At 47.3% G+C, this 16,869-nt stretch overlaps 1 protein-coding gene and 1 long non-coding RNA gene across 3 annotated transcripts; one reads left to right on the top strand and one right to left on the bottom strand.

Moving 5' to 3' along the window:
- Positions 1-841: 841 nt before the first annotated feature.
- LOC116743689 lies at positions 842-4,231 on the bottom strand. The gene is made up of 3 exons (XR_004346854.1): positions 3,866-4,231; positions 3,598-3,686; positions 842-882 (listed from the first exon to the last, which is right to left on the bottom strand). It is a non-coding gene; the product is annotated as an uncharacterized LOC116743689 (long non-coding RNA).
- Positions 4,232-4,668: 437 nt separating this feature from the next.
- TRIM45 (tripartite motif containing 45) lies at positions 4,669-14,000 on the top strand. 2 transcript variants are annotated; one of them, XM_032612469.1, is made up of 7 exons: positions 4,950-4,997; positions 5,419-5,764; positions 7,412-8,145; positions 9,365-9,494; positions 10,325-10,439; positions 12,727-12,853; positions 13,735-14,000. In XM_032612469.1, the coding sequence occupies exons 2-7, from the start codon at positions 5,589-5,591 to the stop codon at positions 13,881-13,883; spliced, it is 1,431 nt and encodes a 476-aa protein (XP_032468360.1). In that variant the 5' UTR covers positions 4,950-4,997; positions 5,419-5,588; the 3' UTR covers positions 13,884-14,000. The 2 variants fall into 2 exon arrangements, with proteins under 2 accessions (XP_032468357.1, XP_032468360.1); XM_032612466.1 differs by having other exon boundaries at positions 4,669-5,764.
- Positions 14,001-16,869: the final 2,869 nt, after the last annotated feature.

The following is a 16,869-nucleotide window of genomic DNA, read 5'->3' as shown; positions in this document are numbered from 1 at the left end:
AACGCTCTTACACTGTAGGTGGAAATGTAAGTTGGTGCAGCCATTATAGAAAAACAGAATGGAGGTTCCTCAAAAAACTAAAAATAGAATTACCATATGATCCAGTAATCCTACTCCTGGGCATATATCCAGACAAAACTATAATGCAAAAAGATACACACACCCCTATGTTCACAGCAGCACTATTCACAATAACCAAGCATGGAAACAACCTAAATGTCCACTGACAGATGAATGGATAAAGAAGATGCAGTACATGTATATAATACAATGGAATACTACTCAGCCATAAAAAAGAATGAAATAATGCCATTTGCAGCAACATGGATGGAACTAGAGATTATCATACTAAGTGAAGTAAGTCAGAGAGAGAAAGACAAATACCATATGATATCACTTATATGTGTAATCTAAAATATGACACAAATGAAACCTGTCTACGAAACACAAACAGACTCACAGACATAAAGAACAGACTTGTGGTTGCCAAGGGGGAGGATAGGTTGGGGAGGGATGGGGAGGGATGGAGTGGGAGGCTGAGGTTAGCAGATGTAAGCTATTATATACAGAATGGATAAACAACAAGGTCCTACTGTATAACACAGGGAACTATATTCAATATCCTGTGATAAACCATAATGGAAAAGAATGTATATACATGTATAACTGAATCACTTTGCTCTACAGCAGAAGTTAACACAACGTTGTAAAACAACTATACTTCAATTAAAAAAAAAGAAAAAGTCAATTAAAAAAAAGAAGTGGGAGGAATTGGGAGATGGGGATCGACATATATACACTAACGATACTATGTATAAAATAGATAACTAATGAGAACCTACTGTATAGCACACGGAACTCTACTCGATGCTCTGTGGTGACCTAAATGGGAAAGCCGAAAAAGAGGGGATATACGTATAAGTATAGCTGATTCACTTTGCTGTACAGTAGAAACTAACACAACACTGTAAAGCAACTATACTCCAATAAAAATTAATTTAAAAAAAAAGAAAAAGACAAGGTGTGTTTAAATAATAAAGGTGGAAGAATTCTGAAGACAAAATTGGATAAGGCCAAGAAGTGTTCTTGGCAATGTTTAGGTAAACTAAAAGGCAAGTTTTATGGATCTATTAAGGAATCCAGATTTTATCCTATGGGGATTGGGAGCTACTGAAGCTTTTAGAATGAAGACTGATTTGTATCATATTTTTACAATTAATTTGGAAAAACTGTATAAATTCAACTGAGTAAAAATGGAGGGCAGGAATAATTCAGAGACTAGTCTAATACTTGAAGTAAGGGTGATAATGTCCTTATCATCAGAAAATTCTACACAGTAAGGTATTGGCAGTGGGGATGGAAAAGGTATCTACCTGGATATGGAAAAAGAGAAAGGAGGCCAAGAGCACTATAAGGTTTCAAGCTGGAGGGAAGGGAGAAGGATGATATCCTTGAGAGAATAAAATAGGAAAATTCAAAGAGCACAGTTTGGTGAATAAAGAAGCTCAATGAAGTTTAAGATATGCAGGGCTTAAGGTGATGGGGCCACATTTGAGCACAGGTTTATAACAGATGGCTGTGACCAAAGCTCAGGAGAGAGGTCAGTACTGAAAAGTGTGAATCTGAGGATCATCTGTATAAGAAGAAAAGGTAAAGTGGAGGAAGGGGAACTAGTGAGGAAGAACGTGAGAAGCAGTCCAGGAGACAAGAAGGCCAGGAGAGTATTTCAGAAGGCAAGGGGGAAAGCAAGTTTTAAGGATGAAGAAGTACATACAATGGTGAATACTAAAGAGACTGTTGTGAGAAAAGGCCAGTGACATGGTCACTTGTGATCCACAAGAGAAGTCTCAACAGGAAAGAGCAGTTAGTTTATTTGGGGGAGGAAAAAAATGGGTGGCGATGGTGATAATGAGAAGACCATGATGAAAGCAGAAAGTGAGATTACTCTTCTGAAATGTAGTGGTGAGAGTCACAAAGGTCAGTAAGTTGACAGGCAGCCTAGTTGTCAAGGGAGGATTTGGTAGAAGAACACGCTAGTAAAGGACTGACTGAAAATGTAGGAATAGCAAGGTTTTGAGAAGGCAGGAAAGGTTGGAATCAAGAGCAAAAGTCCTGTGGGGTTAAACTTGGAAGAGAAGAAAAGCAGTCAGGAGAGGTCTGAAAGGAGGTGTGATGAATCATAGATTTTTTTAGTAAAAAGTGAGGGAAATGGAATATTACTCAGCCATAAAAAGAAACGAAATTGAGCTATTTGTAATGAGGTGGATAGACCTAGAGTCTGTCATACAGGGTGAAGTAAGTCAGAAAGAGAAACACAAATACCGTATGCTAACACATATATATGGAATTTAAGGGAAAAAATGTCATGAAGAACCTAGGAGTAAGACAGGAATAAAGACACAGACCTACTAGAGAATGGACTTGAGGATATGGGGAGGGGGAAGGGTAAGCTGTGACAAAGCGACAGAGAGGCATGGACATATATACACTACCAAACGTAAGGTAGATAGCTAGTGGGAAGCAGCCGCATTGCACAGGGAGATCAGCTCGGTGCTTTGTGACTGCCTGGAGGGGTGGGATAGGGAGGGTGGGAGGGAGGGAGACGCAAGAGAGAAGAGATATGGGAACATATGTATATGTACAACTGATTCACTTTGTTATAAAGCAGAAACTAACACACCATTGTAAAGCAATTATACCCCAATAAAGATGTTAAAAAAAAAAAAGTGAAGGAGTTGCTTTTCTTACTCAATTAAAGGCAGTTACCTGCTGAGTATATAAAGGATTCAACGCTTAAGAAGCTGGGAAAAGAAAGGGTAAGAGAGGTGGTTGGGCTAGAATCTTAAACGTGGCGTCATGAGACAGAGTTCAAGTCTCAGATGTGTTACCTTGGGCTGGCCACCAAACTTGAGACTTTTCTCAGAGAGTTGTTAAAAGATTAAGTAAGATAATAAACATGTAAATTATAAAGCACTTCTTAAACAAGAGAAGCTTGGAACATCTACCATGGGAAATATGATAGAGCATAAATAAGAGATGAAGCAAAGCATGACCAGGCATCAGGGAGGGTTGAGATGGAGTTCAGAGCAAGAATATATAGCAAACCCAAGTCTGCACAGTTTTTGTGACTCACCCCAGCATACTGGAGAGGAGAAAGCAGATTCTGAGCCAGTAGGTATGGAGAAGGACAAGAAGCTGAAGAAATCTAGGTAAGGACTATTTTAAGACCTTTGTAGGCATGCGTACTTTGGGAAATAACATGTAATTTACATATAAAAGTGGCATTTGACTCACTGACATGTTATATTTTGGATATGGCCAAACATTTCAATTTTTATTTTATAGTTTCTTTTCCTATTTCAGAGTCAAGTTTTTGTTCGTTTGTTTCAGATTCCATTATTTCTTAAAGCTTAGGCTGCAGGCTCTGTGTCTACAGCACGAAATGGATAATGAAGACATCAATGAGACAGCTGCCCATTGGGTCCAAATCAAGTAGGGAAAGTCATTAACAAAGCAAGCAGTGAGACAGATAATCAGACATCCTACACGTGGTTAAGATAAGGAGAACAAGTGGAGGGTAAGGAGCCAGAGTGTTACCGTTTCTGTAATTCTAGAGATACAGGTCCTAGATCCCAGGTGTAGCAAATCCCCCATAAGGCCAAATCAGGAGACTCCTCGTAAGGACACTATAAGAAGACAAAGAAACTGTGAAGGAAAGAGTGCCTGGTGTGTTCATCTTCCCATTAGTTTGTGAGCCCACAAAGGACTTATCCCTCTTTGACATCTTCCACTATCCCACTGCGACCGGTCACGGGCCGCCCCTGATTGATAAAAACAGCGGACAAACTTGCCCTGCTTCTCTTACACAAACTGTAGAATTCTGGACGAAAAACAACCCCTTAGTCATCTGCACCTCTGGCCCCGACGGACGAAACAACGGCTTCTCCAGCCCCAGGGAATCTGGAGTCGAGCTCCCGGGCGCTGGCCGAACGAAGGCAACGCTAGACCTGGGTCCAACGGTCTCCCTGACGCGTCCTCAGAGCCAGTCTGGCCCGGAAAATGCCAGGAGCCGGCAAGCCGCTTCTAGAAGCTCTGGTAACCAGCACGCTAGGCCTCGAGGACTCCTTAACTAAAATAAGCTGGGAGGCCCAGAGGGGAACTCGCAGGCTCTCAGCCGCGCCGAAGGAAAAACGCCAGTCGCGGGGACCGAGGGCTCGGGAACCAGGAACTCTCCTCCTGCTTCAACTCCCAGCAAGCCCTAGGGCAGAGCTCGGGACCACCTGACAGCGCCACCCACCAATGAGAGGGCGCAGGCTGGGTTGGTGGGACCAATCCGAGGGCGCAAAGGAGGCCGTACCCGTGGCACATCAGCGCGGCTTTTTAAGTGGTACTCTAGCTTCTCTGGTAGCCACAGCCGTAGAGAGGGAGACAGTCGCCGTGAAATGGTGACTATGGCTATACTATGCCGCTCACTCCCAGCTTTACTCTTTTTCTCCTCCGAGCCCCAAGCCCTCAGGCCGCCCCGCCTCCCGCCCTTAGTTTGATCCCGCCCCTCCCCGGAGAGGACAGGCGAAGATGTGCAATTTCCAAAGCTTATTGGATGCAGATGGTGTTACTCTGGAGCGTGGCGGGGCCTGCAGCGGCAAGGGCCGCCCCTCTCGGACGGTGATTGGGCTCGCCTGAGGAGCCCCGGGCTGGGATTGGTGCGAGGAGGGGCCAGGGTCGTCGGGCAACTTGGACCTAAGGGTGGGGAGGCGGTGGCAACCGAGGAGCCGGTGGGGTCTCGTAGGTCCCTCGTCCGCCGCGTGCCTTCCGCGGAGGGCCCAGTCGAGGGAAGGAGTGGGAGGCGCCCCTACCTCATCACGCGGGGGCGGGGGTGGCACTTGTCGTGTGTCGGGCGCGGGACTAGTGGGGCGGGCGGTGGGAGGGGGCTGGTAGTGGAGGGTGATGGAGGTGCAGGGGTTCTCGACAGCAGGACTAGCTGGAGACCTAAATCTGTAAGCGCTTCCGGGGAGGAGGACTTGGGGAGACAGAGGAGGGCGTGGGCGTGTCTGGTACGGGATGCCTTGCAAAGGAGGGGGCCTTGCTGAGATCTGTGGGTGGTTCCTTTGAGGAATCCTTTTCTTCCTTTTTGCCCTTTGATTTGCCAAAGGGAGAGTCCCCGTGGCCTCCGTTCAAGTTTTGGAAACTTTCACTTTGGGTGGGCCTAATCACATACTACTTCATTATAGAAGTGCCCAGAGCCTTTTCTGATACTGAGCACAAACGTAGGGAATATGGCAGAAAAAAGGAAGCCGCTGCTGGGCTTCGTGGGCAAACTCCCCAGTGGAACCACACCTGGAAACTCAGGCAAGACTCGCTGCCCTTTGTGCATGGGGCTTTTCAAAGCCCCCAGGCTCTTGCCTTGTTTGCACACAGTTTGCACCACCTGTCTGGAGCAGCTGGAACCCTTCTCAGTAGTGGACATCCGAGGGGGAGACTCTGACACAAGCTCTGAGGGGTCAGTATTCCAGGAACTCAAGCCACGCACTCTGCAGCCGCAAATTGGCATCCTCTGTCCGGTATGTGATGCTCAGGTGGACCTGCCCATGGGTGGAGTGAAGGCTTTAACCGTAGACCACCTGGCCATGAATGATGTGATGCTGGAGAGTCTGCGTGGGGCAGGCCAGGGCCTGGTGTGTGACCTGTGCAGCGACAGGGAAGTGGAGAAGAGGTGTCAGACCTGCAAAGCCAATCTCTGCCACTTCTGCTGCCAGGCTCATAGGTAAAGATGGGATACCCCACCTGGTGTGGCTTAAGAACGGAGTACAAAGAGGTGTCAAGACAGAGAAATAACCTTGGTGAGCAGATGGCAAAGAAAGCTTGAATTCCATGGAAGGTCAGAGAGCAATATACAATGTGATTCCAGATATTCCAGAACAGTAGTTAACTCCTGCAGCCTTTATATAATACCCATGATAATTATAGCATCAAAGGTTTGCAGAGTCCTTTTCAGTTTACAAAGCACATTTACCCTTTCCTTGGATCATCAATCATTTGTATAGTGAATAATTGTACTGGGTGCTAGAGAAAGTGAATGAGTATAATGACAAAGCCCCTGCCCTCGATCTCATTGGATCCTTGCAACTCATAGAAAAGCAGGCAATGTTTTCATCCCTATTTATTATTTGAGGAAACTGAAGCTCAGTAGCATGTGATTTGCCAAGGTCCCATAGCTGGTAAGTAGTGTCTAACAGAACTGAATTTAAAGTCCAGATCTTCCGACTGCCTTCTATGCTCTCGCTACTAATTTCTGCTGCCTTCCCAGTATAAGGTGCTGGTTAGTGGGGCACAACCTCAGCCTTCGCCTTGTACCCTAGTGTTACTCTGCAACTTGGTGAGGTGGGCTGGTAGGTGCGTATTGGGGTGCAGATTATGTCTTTCAGGGTGTGTGGTGAACAGTTTGTCACATAAATCACTTTGTCCCCTTCAGACCCCCTTCCCCCATTCCAGAACATCACAGTGTAAGATGGCCAAGGTTTTAGGATTAGCCTACCGTGGTTTTTAAGTTCTGCCTTCCATGTGTCTTCTTGGCCTCACCAACAGAACAAGTTAGTAGTCTTCGGTCTTTCTATTTTTAACTTGTATTTTGACTACTTTGCTGCCTGCTAAACAGCTGGCCCTATTTTGTCTACAACCACTCTTCTGGTGCCGGAATAGGCATGTAAGCTTGATGTTGCTATAATGCTAACGGGGAAAATCTGAACAGTTACCATGGTTTCTAGGGATTTCCCTGAATCTCTAGAGGGCTACAGAAAAGGGGAATTAGAGGTTTGATTTTACCACTGACCACTCTCTCTAATAATGTTGATGACTCTTGTTGAGGAAGATTCTAGCTTGCTGCTTTGGGTGATGTAGGCGCTAGTCAAAGGAAATGCTTTACCAGAGTGTTAGGTGGAAGCTGAGGGAGACCGTTGTGGCCAGCTAGCTGCTTTTTAATTGCCTGAGGCTTATTGCTGTGCCATCTGGCACAGGTCTGGTCTCTTGCTGCTGGGTCTCCACTGTGCTCTCCCCTCTAGCTTGCTGCAGGAGTAGGCTGAGGGTCTTGCCTAAACTTGACAAATTAATTCTTTGGGGAAAGTTCCAGGATGTAGCCTTAGCATTGGAACCTCTGGCAAAGTCAGGTGCCCAGTCAGAGAGCCCTAGCCTACTGTCATTTAATCCTATACAACAGCCCTTTCAGGTAGGTATTATCCCCAGGGTACGGAAGAGGAACTGGAATCCTAGAGGGTCATGTGGTTAGTAAGAGGTTAGAATGAGGAACCGAACCCAGATTTGCTGGACTTCAGAGCCCGTGCTCTTAAAACTGCCGGACTGTTTCCCAAGTAGAGTTGTCCCCTCATTTCCCGTCCCTGACTCTGTTTGCCCCTAGGCGGCAGAAGAAGACGACTTACCACACCATGGTGGACCTGAAAGACTTGAAAGGCTACAGCCAGATTGGGAAACCCATTCTGTGTCCCGCTCACCCTGCGGAGGAGCTGAGGCTGTTCTGTGAGCTCTGCGACCAGCCCGTGTGCAGGGAATGCATGGTGGGGGGGCACCGGGAGCACCCCTGCGACCTCGCCAGCAACGTTGTCCACAAGCACGGGGACTCCGTGCGGGAGCTCCTCAAAGGCACCCAGCCCCACGTGGAGGCCCTGGAGAAGGCGCTGGCACAGATCAAAGGGACCAACCGCGCCCTGCAGGAACGGGTGGAGGCCGTGGCCGCCGACGTCCGCGGCTTCTCCGAGGGCTACATCAAGGCCATCGAGGAGCATCGGGACAAGCTGCTGAAGCAGCTGGAAGCCATCCGGATCCAGAAGGAGAACTCCCTGCAGCTGCAGAAGGCACAGCTGGAGCAGCTGCTGGCAGACATGCGGACCGGAGTGGAGTTCACCGAGCACTTGCTGACCAGTGGCTCCGACCTGGAGATCCTCATCACCAAAGGGGTGGTCATGGAACGGCTCACAAAGTTGAACAAAGTGGCATACAGTGCCCGTCCTGGAGTGAACGAGAAGATCACCTTCTCTCCTAAGGAGAAAGCGGGCCTGTGCCGTGGCTATGAAGTTTATGGGGCCATCAATACCAAAGAGGTCGATCCAGCCAAATGTGTCCTTCAAGGGGAAGGTAGGAAGGCATTTCCCACTGGCATTGAGAGGACAGTGGACAGGACATGGTGTTAAAGACATGTGGCTTTTTCAGCCATGGCCTTCATTTAGCTAGGGAGAGAGACATATGGATCCGATGGATGGTCACCCCACCCTTGTCCTTTTCTTTCTGATTTGTTCTGGTCAGGGTACAGTTAAGATCCCTACAGGGGTGAAGCTTGACCCTTTTCCAGTGGAGAAAAGTAGTAACTACCAAGGAACTCAAGGATCATGCTGTTTCTCTCAGATGACAGGACAGAGGCAGTGCCCATAGGAGATAACAGCATAGACCTCGGGGCAGGGCAGAATCCTGCCTGTTCAGAGAGGATGGCTTGGACCAAGTTCTGAAGAGAGTTTCTGAGGAGTGAGGATGACAGGATTATGGTTTGCTTTCTTCTATGCCCTTTTTGGTTCATGTAAGCCACATGTTGGCATTTGAGGGAAAACGGTAGGCATTTCAGTCAGTAGAGGGGAAAAACAATTTCTTTTGACCACATTGATCAAACATGTATTTCACAGATCAGTCCTCACAGGAAGACTCTGCTGTAGAGTCATCCTAACTGGCACAGGAATTCTTACCTTTTCGGGGGTCACAGATCCCTTTGAGAATGATCTCTCCCCAAGAAACACCCATTAATTTGGGCATACAATTTCAGGAGATTCTTAGACCCTTCATAAGGCCTCATAGTAGTTCACGAACCCCAGGTTAAGAAGCCTGTTTCATCTGACTTCCGGACCAGAGGCTGTAGCTATTGAATATGCCCCCAACACCCTGGCACAGCTACCACGCTGTGGAGGACTTCACAGCATGAAGAGTCCCAGGTGGTCACCCTGTACCCCCTGCCTCTTCCAGCAGGATCTGCAGCTCAGAGAGGGTAGTTTGGGGTTACCAGCCTCTCTCACGGTGTCCAGAGGTTTTTTTCTCTGAATACATACATCAAACCTGAGTATTTTCAAAGCTTCCTTAAGGCTGAAATTAAGGTCCAGGATCCTATATGATCCAAGAGCAACTGCTGGCTGAGACAGAAGCAGGCTCACCGGGAGCGACTCCCAAGAGGTATGCCTGGGAGAAAAGAAAGGGAGGAAACTGGAAACACAACCTTTTGTTCTAAAGAGAAAAGGCAAGATGGTGTTTGATCTGGGGATACAGTCACAGCAGTTGGCCTTTGAGGTGAGGATGGAGTGTTTTTCTTCCGCAGATCTCCACAGAGCCCGCGAGAAACAGACCGCCTCTTTCACCGTCGTTTGTAAGGATGCAGCAGGAGAGAGCATGGGCAGGGGAGGAGAGAACATTCAAGTCGCAGTAGTCCCTAAAGATAAGAAAGACAGGTTTGTATTATACACTCAGGCGTCACAGGTAATGAGCGGTGATGCGACTGGAAACCCGAGGTCCTTTGCAGTAGTGGGGCTGTAACTGCAGTAGTTCCAGCCTACCTCCCCATGATGCCATTGAAAAGTGCAACAGGACCAAGTGGACCAGATGTGTTTCCTTGTGTGGGTTTTAGGCCTGTATGCAATTCTCTCCCGAAGGTCTGATCTGCCCCTCAGACTGTCTTCATCCCAAGCTTCAAATAGACTGAAAAATATTCCATGTTAGACTGAATGGCGCCCTTCTCAAAATTCAGCCTCACTTTGCCACTAAACTGTTCTGGGAGCAAAGTTATACGTCTCTGGAATTAGAGGAGGGAGGAGGGAGGACGAAGGGCAGGAGGGTACAACAGAAGCTGAGGGGAGAGAACACAGTGACGCTTTCAAGGAATTCGTCAGAACATCAGATTAAATCAGCATTTATGTTGCTTACCTTCTGTTGTAAAATTAATTTCCGAGACAAGTAGAAGATACACCCTGCTTGGGGGACATTTAAAATTAATACTGGATTTATGGTGTAGAGCAGGGGTCTGCAGCCCCGTTAGGAACCGGGCCGCACAGCAGGAGGTGAGCGGCGGGTGAGCAAGCGAAACTTCATCTGCTGCTCCCCATCGCTCGCATTACCGCCCGAACCATCCCCCCATCCGTGGAAAAATTGTCTTCCACGAAACCAGTCCCTGGTGCCAAAAAGGTTGGGGACCGCTGGTGTAGAGTTTACATCCTAAAATAGTGGGCAACTGAAGCAGGCTTGTGAGAATGAGTGATATTTTTGAACTCTCACCTCCATCCAGTCCAGTCAAAACGATGGTCCACGATAACAAGGATGGGACATACTACGTTTCCTACTCCCCCAAGGAACCTGGCATCTATACTGTGTTCGTCTGTGTCAAGGAACAACACGTGCAGGTGAGTGAGACCTTACCTGTGCTTCCCTGACCTCCTTTCACCCTGGCCCCCCTGGGTTTTGTCATCTTAGGATGTGGAGACATTTCTCACAGGATCAGCTGTATAGAGGCCTTGAACAGGATTCTCTTCTTTATTTCATCTCACTTTAGAAATGGCCCAGATTTTGCAGCTCTTATTCTTACGAGAGGATGCTGGTGACGATTAAGAACTCTCTATCCCTACTTTACCTCCCGGCAGTTGTGCTTGTATTTTATCATTCTCCCAGTTTGTTGGAATTCTTAATTTGGGAAAGCTGCCTTGATCAGAGGGGCCAATCTACCAGCGGACAAGCGTACACACGTTCGAGCGATATAATCTAGCTCAGGATATTCCAGCTTTTTCAGACTATGACCAGACATGGACTTACTGGAACACCATTGGGAGAGTTATGCCCTCTCTTCTTGACTGACCAGTCATCTCTCTGCCTAACCACCTGCCCAGATAATTCTCCACTCTGTTTATATGTATATGCTTGTCTGTTACCTCCACAGATACATGTAACACTTTCTGGTGTAGAGATTATGAATTTTTAAAAATTGGGTAATACTCAACACGTCCAGCAGAATCTCTGCTGACATTCGAGCTGTCAGATGTTTCCCCCAACCAGCAATCAACACTGACAAGGACAATAAAGCACCATAGAGCGTCACGATGTGTTAGGCTTGTGGTCTGTGCCCTAGGAAGACTCATATTCAATAGCCACTTGCTGCTTGCCTAATTACAGGATGTCAGACGGGTTAGGTGTTTTTTTTTTTTTAATTTATTAATTGTTTATTTGTAAATTTATTTATTTTATCTATTTATTTTGGCTGCATTGGGTCCTCATTGCTCCGCACGGTCTTTCTCTAGTTGTGGTGAGTGGGGGCTACTCCTCATTGTGGTACGCGGGCCGCTTATCGCAGTGGCTTCTCCCATTGCAGAGCATGGGCTCTAGGCACACGGGCTTTGATAGCCGTGGCGCGCAGGCTCAGTAGTTGTGGTGCGCGGACTCAGTAGTTGCAGCACATGGGCCCAGCCGCTGCGCGGCATGTGAGATCCTCCCGGACCAGGGCTCGAACCCGTGTCCCCTACATTGGCGGGTGGACTCCCAACCGCTGCGCCACCAGGGAAGCCCGGGTTAGGTGTTTTTACAAACATTATTTCACTTTTCCTCCAAATCACTGAGGCATAAGGATCATCATCCAACTGGACCGAGAAAACCAACTTGCCACAATACACAGTACCTGTGTGGCAAAATTATAATTTGAACCCATAGCTTTGAACTCCAGGTTGTTTTTAAGATAGATTGTAAACTCTTTAAAGGAAGAGAGATTTAACATTTGAAAGGCTTCTAAGGTGCCAGCCTCTCTGCTTTGTGCTTTTGCAGAACGTGTGGTTCTCATGCAGGGATAGGCACATAACAACAGTTATTAAATATTTACTGTTTAACATAGGGTAGAAATTGGAGAATGGAAGTTATCCTTGAAGGAAAAGAGGCAGGCGAGTTTCTAATCTGAGGTTTTTTTTTTTTTTTTTTTGCGGTATGCGGGCCTCTCACTGCCGTGGCCTCTCCTGTTGCGGAGCACAGGCTCCGGACGCGCAGGCTCAGCGGCCATGGCTCACGGGCCCAGCTGCTCCACGGCACGTGGGATCCTCCCGGACCGGGGCACAAACCCGCGTCCCCTGCATCAGCAGGCGGACTCCCAACCACTGTGCCACCAGGGAAGCCCAAACTGAGAATTATTAACCACAGGCTTTTAACCTTCCTCCCTTCCATCTATCTTCACCAACCCAGAGTAAAGGGGATGAGTAAACAGTTGTGTCCAGGATGGAGGGATGGAAGGAGAGGAGCTGGCTCAGTGTGTGAGGGAAGGGGGTGTGTGGCCGAGACACTGGAGAAAGGACCACAGATGTCCTCACCTTGTGGTTGTGTGCTCTATAGTTACCCAAGCTTGCTCAGGAATGGAGGAGATAGAGACCAAGGTCAGTGATGTGAAAGCACAGTTGGGTTTCCTAGTGCATCAGGTGGTATGCATGCTGGGAGAGCAGCACGGATTCCTTGACTCCCCCTCTCACTGCATTTGTATCTGGCCCCGTCCAGCTCAGTGCCCAGCTGGTTGCCGTCCCCCAGTCGCTGTTTCCCTCCTGCTGTCCTTGTCTCTCCAGGGACAGGCCCTGCGACTTACACTCCGTTTAGTATGTGTGATGCTCAGCACACCCCTGTTGACTCACAAGGTGCTGTTCTTTGCTCTTGGTCTGAACATTGAAGGGCTCACCATTCACTGTGACCGTGAGGAAACGGCACCGCTCACACCCAGGCGTGTTTCACTGCTGCACGTTCTGCTCCAGCAGAGGCCAGAAGACTGCTCGCTGCGCATGTGGAGGCACCATGCCGGGTAAGGAGAACCAGTCGCTCCTGAAAGCCCTCGCTCTCCCTCTGCTGCTGTCTCCCGGCGGCGGGATCAACTACCACAGCGACCAGCTTCGGGGTGTTCAGACTTAGGCTTTGTTTCTAGAAATGCAGTCTGTGCCTATATCACAGTTCTAAAAGTTTCATTTAAAGCTTCTTGTTCTGGAAACTGAAATAGCAAGCTGCACAGTTCTGAGTTTTTTAGTTTTGATACAGTTCACTAATCCTAGGAGCCCTGTGCTTCCCCTAGAATGCTCCATTTCAGCCTGTACCCTTTCCAACAGCCTGAGCAGTGTCAGAGATGTAAACCCGCTCCGTTCCTTTTAAAACGTTAGAGAAATTCCAAACAAGGCAGGGATGGGAGAACAGATGAATAAATTAACTGAACCAGGTCTGGCTCTTTTCTTGGGGGCAGGGTGGGTGGGCAAGAGGGTCAGCTCAGGCAAGAGATCTAATTATTTTCAGTATTCTGTGGTATCCTTACTCCAATGGTGGGCCTTAAGATAGGCTCTTGTAAACTTTCATATAAACACTTCAGGATCTATTTTGTTTATTTCCACCACTCTGCACTTCCCTTTCATCTAGATTATGTTACAGTTAAAATCCAAACCAGTTCTTCTCCTTGAGTTAGCAGTGTTAAAATAACACTCTTCTTAGAACTTCAGCTAACCTTAATTGATTTGCTGTCATCAGTCTTGAGAGTTCTCCTGACTACAGAGGCACCGAATAGCTTGTTCCTCTCTCCGGGTTTTTATTAGACGTTTTCACGTCCATGAGTCTGAATGTCGCCAGGAGCATTAATTTCCGTGGTAACTGCTGGACTTTCCTCTAATGGTGGTTCTCCTCTCTCCTCTTTGAACCATGCAGGTGGGTACCTAGGCTGTGGCCACGGACACAAAGGCCACCCGGGGCGCCCCCACTGGTCGTGCTGTGGGAAGTTTACCGAGAAGTCAGAATGCGCATGGGCAGGTGGGCAGAGCGCAGCGAGGAGTGTACTGAGGACGGTGGCCCTCTGATGGCTTCCTGGGTCTGTGGTCATAGCTGCGGCCAGCACGGCTTCAGATCACCAGAGAACCCCTGACCTTAATTCTGAAGAAACTGATGGAATTAAAAACAAAGTGCCTTATGTTATACCCTCGAGTCCAAGTACCTTTTTGTGAGTTACTCACTGATTGTACGTCCAGGTGGTCGAGCACCAGAGACCACGCTACGTTTCTCTTCTTCGTGGCCTAAGGTCTCTGGGGGAGGGGAGGCAGTCAGCTGTCTGGTTAAAGTTAATACCAGATGGTGCCCCTCTTTAGTGTCCTTTTAAAACATATATACTGTAGTCCGGTAGGAGAGCGACTGTACAAAATGGCTAAAATAGATTCGAGAATCATACAGTGTCTATCTTAGTTCATCTTCAAAAGCAGACAGATCTTTGAAACTAGCAGTTGTTAATCAAAGCTGGCTTTATAGGAGGAGGAGTATAATGTATGCATTACTGTTTTAAAACAGTGTCAGTGTGTGCATGCTTTTGTATGACTGAGCCCATTCATTGTAAGTCTAATAAACTTGTTAGAAAAACTGTACTCACGTAGACTAGCAATATAGTATGTAGATGTGATCTCAGTTGTAAACAGAAAAATCTAATTGAATAAACTTTGTATCACCCCCTCAAAAAAAAAAAAAAAAAGTCCTTTCTGTACCAAGGAGGCTCCTTTCTGTTTTGTACAGACATGGAGGTACCCATGCCATTGGAATTTAGCGCTCACGGGGGTAATTTAGTTCCTCACTTTTTGAAGTATAACTTTCTTATTTCTCCCTGAGCTACGTGTTAGATATTTCCCTCAGAGAATAAAAACCTCCTTTCCTCGTATCCACTTGTTGCTAGCACACTTTAAATGGATTATAATGTGATATTGCTGTTTAGGTGGAGGTCCGCCACTTCCCTTCTACACCACGTTCATCTCGTAACCCCAGAGCCTAGAAGATTACTGTGTGGTCAGGGGCAGACACGTAGTCGGTAAATAAAGGGGAATGCTGCTGAAATAGGACCTCATAAATTCCTTGCAGATGTACTCATGCCAGGCGATCCAGATACCTTCCTCGTCCTCACATCTCTCACCCTCTTTGTCTTTTAAAGAACCGTCTTCAGTTTTGTCTGTATACCTAGGACGTTAACTAGAAGCTTTGACTCCTAGAGCATGCCTGCTTAACTGAAGAGGATTCTTGGGAGAGGAAGTACACAGCACTGGTGCCCCAGCCCTGCCATGGTCTTCACTGTATATAGTTTGTGTGTTCTTCTGGGACGCTTGATTTCTTATATAGCAAAAACTCAGCATGTATATTAAATATAATTATTGAAATCTGCAATGTAAGATCCATTAAGAAGTAACTCATTGGAACGGTGAATTGGGTCAGGCAAAGGAAGTGAAATAATTAGACAAAACACACTGTCAGGTCATCCTGGAAACATTTCCTCCTTAAGGCTGATAGACGTGAGCTACATTGTAGCTGTAAATATGAAGATATTTACTTATATTTTCTGGAAAGATTCCCTTCAGCCCTCTCTCTGACCAAAATCTGATATTCCCAGAAGACCCTGATGGCCCTGTAACCGTCTGAAATTATTATTTGCTCTTCCCCACTCCTCATAATCACTGGGCCCAGAGGTCAGGTAGGAGTCCTTTAGCTCAGCACTGCTGCTTATAAGATCAGTGGTTATCAACTGATGGGACTTTGTCCCCCAAGGATGTTTAGTAAAGTCTCGGGCATTTTTCCTTGCCACAGCTGGGGGCAGACTGCCACTAGCATCTCTTGGGTAGAAGTCAGAAATGCAGCTTATGCTCAGTTCTGGCCAGCTTCCCACAATGAAGAATTATTCAGTCCGAAGTGTTAAATAGCGCCGTTGTCGAGAAGTCCCGTTCTAGACCATTATTCCGCCTCCTTTAAAAACAGCCAGCCTTGGGCTTCCCTGGTGGCGCAGTGGTTGAGAGTCCGCCTGCCGATGCAGGGGACACGGGTTCGTGCCCCGGTCTGGGAAGATCCCACATGCCGCGGAGCGGCTGGGCCCGTGAGCCATGGCCGCTGAGCCTGCGCGTCCGGAGCCTGTGCTCCGCAACGGGAGAGGCCACAGCAGTGAGAGGCCCGCGTACCGCAAAAAAAAAAAAAAAAAAAAAAAAAAAAAAAAAAAGGCCAGCCTTGAAGCTCAGGCCTTTATGCAAGCTGTTACCCCTACGTGGTTCAGCCATCCACAGAGCCCCGAGTCATTCCCCCTTTTTCCTTGAAGATTGTAGCACCTAACTTGCTGCTACTCCAGTACTACTCCTCATCAGTCTTAGAATAATTCAATATCCACGAAGACATCTTAACTCCATGACTCTAATGTTCTTTTTTCCCTCACGCAGCAGTCATACCCTAGACCTCGATTCCAGCTGCTCCCTCTGCATAATCTCAATTTCAAGCATCCTGCAACCACGACCTCCCATCTTTCCAGCTCACCCACCTGACTCTACTAATTCTCCTACCTCCCTAGAATCCCCAGTGCAGTGACCACCTTCCCACTATTACCCTCCTCAGCCTCATGTCCTTTCCTTCATCCTCACTCAGTTTAGACTCTACAGAGCACTATCACACTCTTGCATGTAGTCTCCCCCTGTCCTTTTTGCCTGGCAAAACCCCAGATTAGATCCAGATCTCCATCTAACCCAACTGAATGATCCTGGAGAAGAACACGAATGTACGATGACTAGTCTCCCTTTAAATCTATGACCACTGATCTTGATGGGCTCTTAGCATTGCCCGGTAGTCTGACATGTCTCTAGTCCATTTATTCTCCACTCTTCTAGGCAATTGTATTTCCTACTTTCTTCTCCTCAAATTGCAATTTGTACTGCACTTCCCCTCTCCACTTACGATCTTGCTTCCTATTTCACCAAGAAAACAGAAGAATTCAGAAGAGAATTTCCTGACCTTCCCACCATATCTACAAATCTACCTATATGCCTATCAAAAGCAAAC

Source organism: Phocoena sinus, chromosome 1, assembly GCF_008692025.1.
Source record: "Phocoena sinus isolate mPhoSin1 chromosome 1, mPhoSin1.pri, whole genome shotgun sequence".
Lineage (NCBI taxonomy): Eukaryota > Metazoa > Chordata > Mammalia > Artiodactyla > Phocoenidae > Phocoena > Phocoena sinus.
This window is presented reverse-complemented; position numbering and strand designations above follow the sequence as displayed.

Bases quoted from the DNA above. Each gene is read 5' to 3' on its own strand.
- TRIM45 (XM_032612466.1), top strand. From the start codon at position 5,277: ATGGCAGAAAAAAGGAAGCCGCTGCTGGGCTTCGTGGGCAAACTCCCC. The intron at 8,146-9,364 runs GTAGGAAGGCAT...TTTCTTCCGCAG, and splicing joins ATGTGTCCTTCAAGGGGAAG to ATCTCCACAGAGCCCGCGAG. The intron at 9,495-10,324 runs GTTTGTATTATA...ACCTCCATCCAG, and splicing joins CCTAAAGATAAGAAAGACAG to TCCAGTCAAAACGATGGTCC.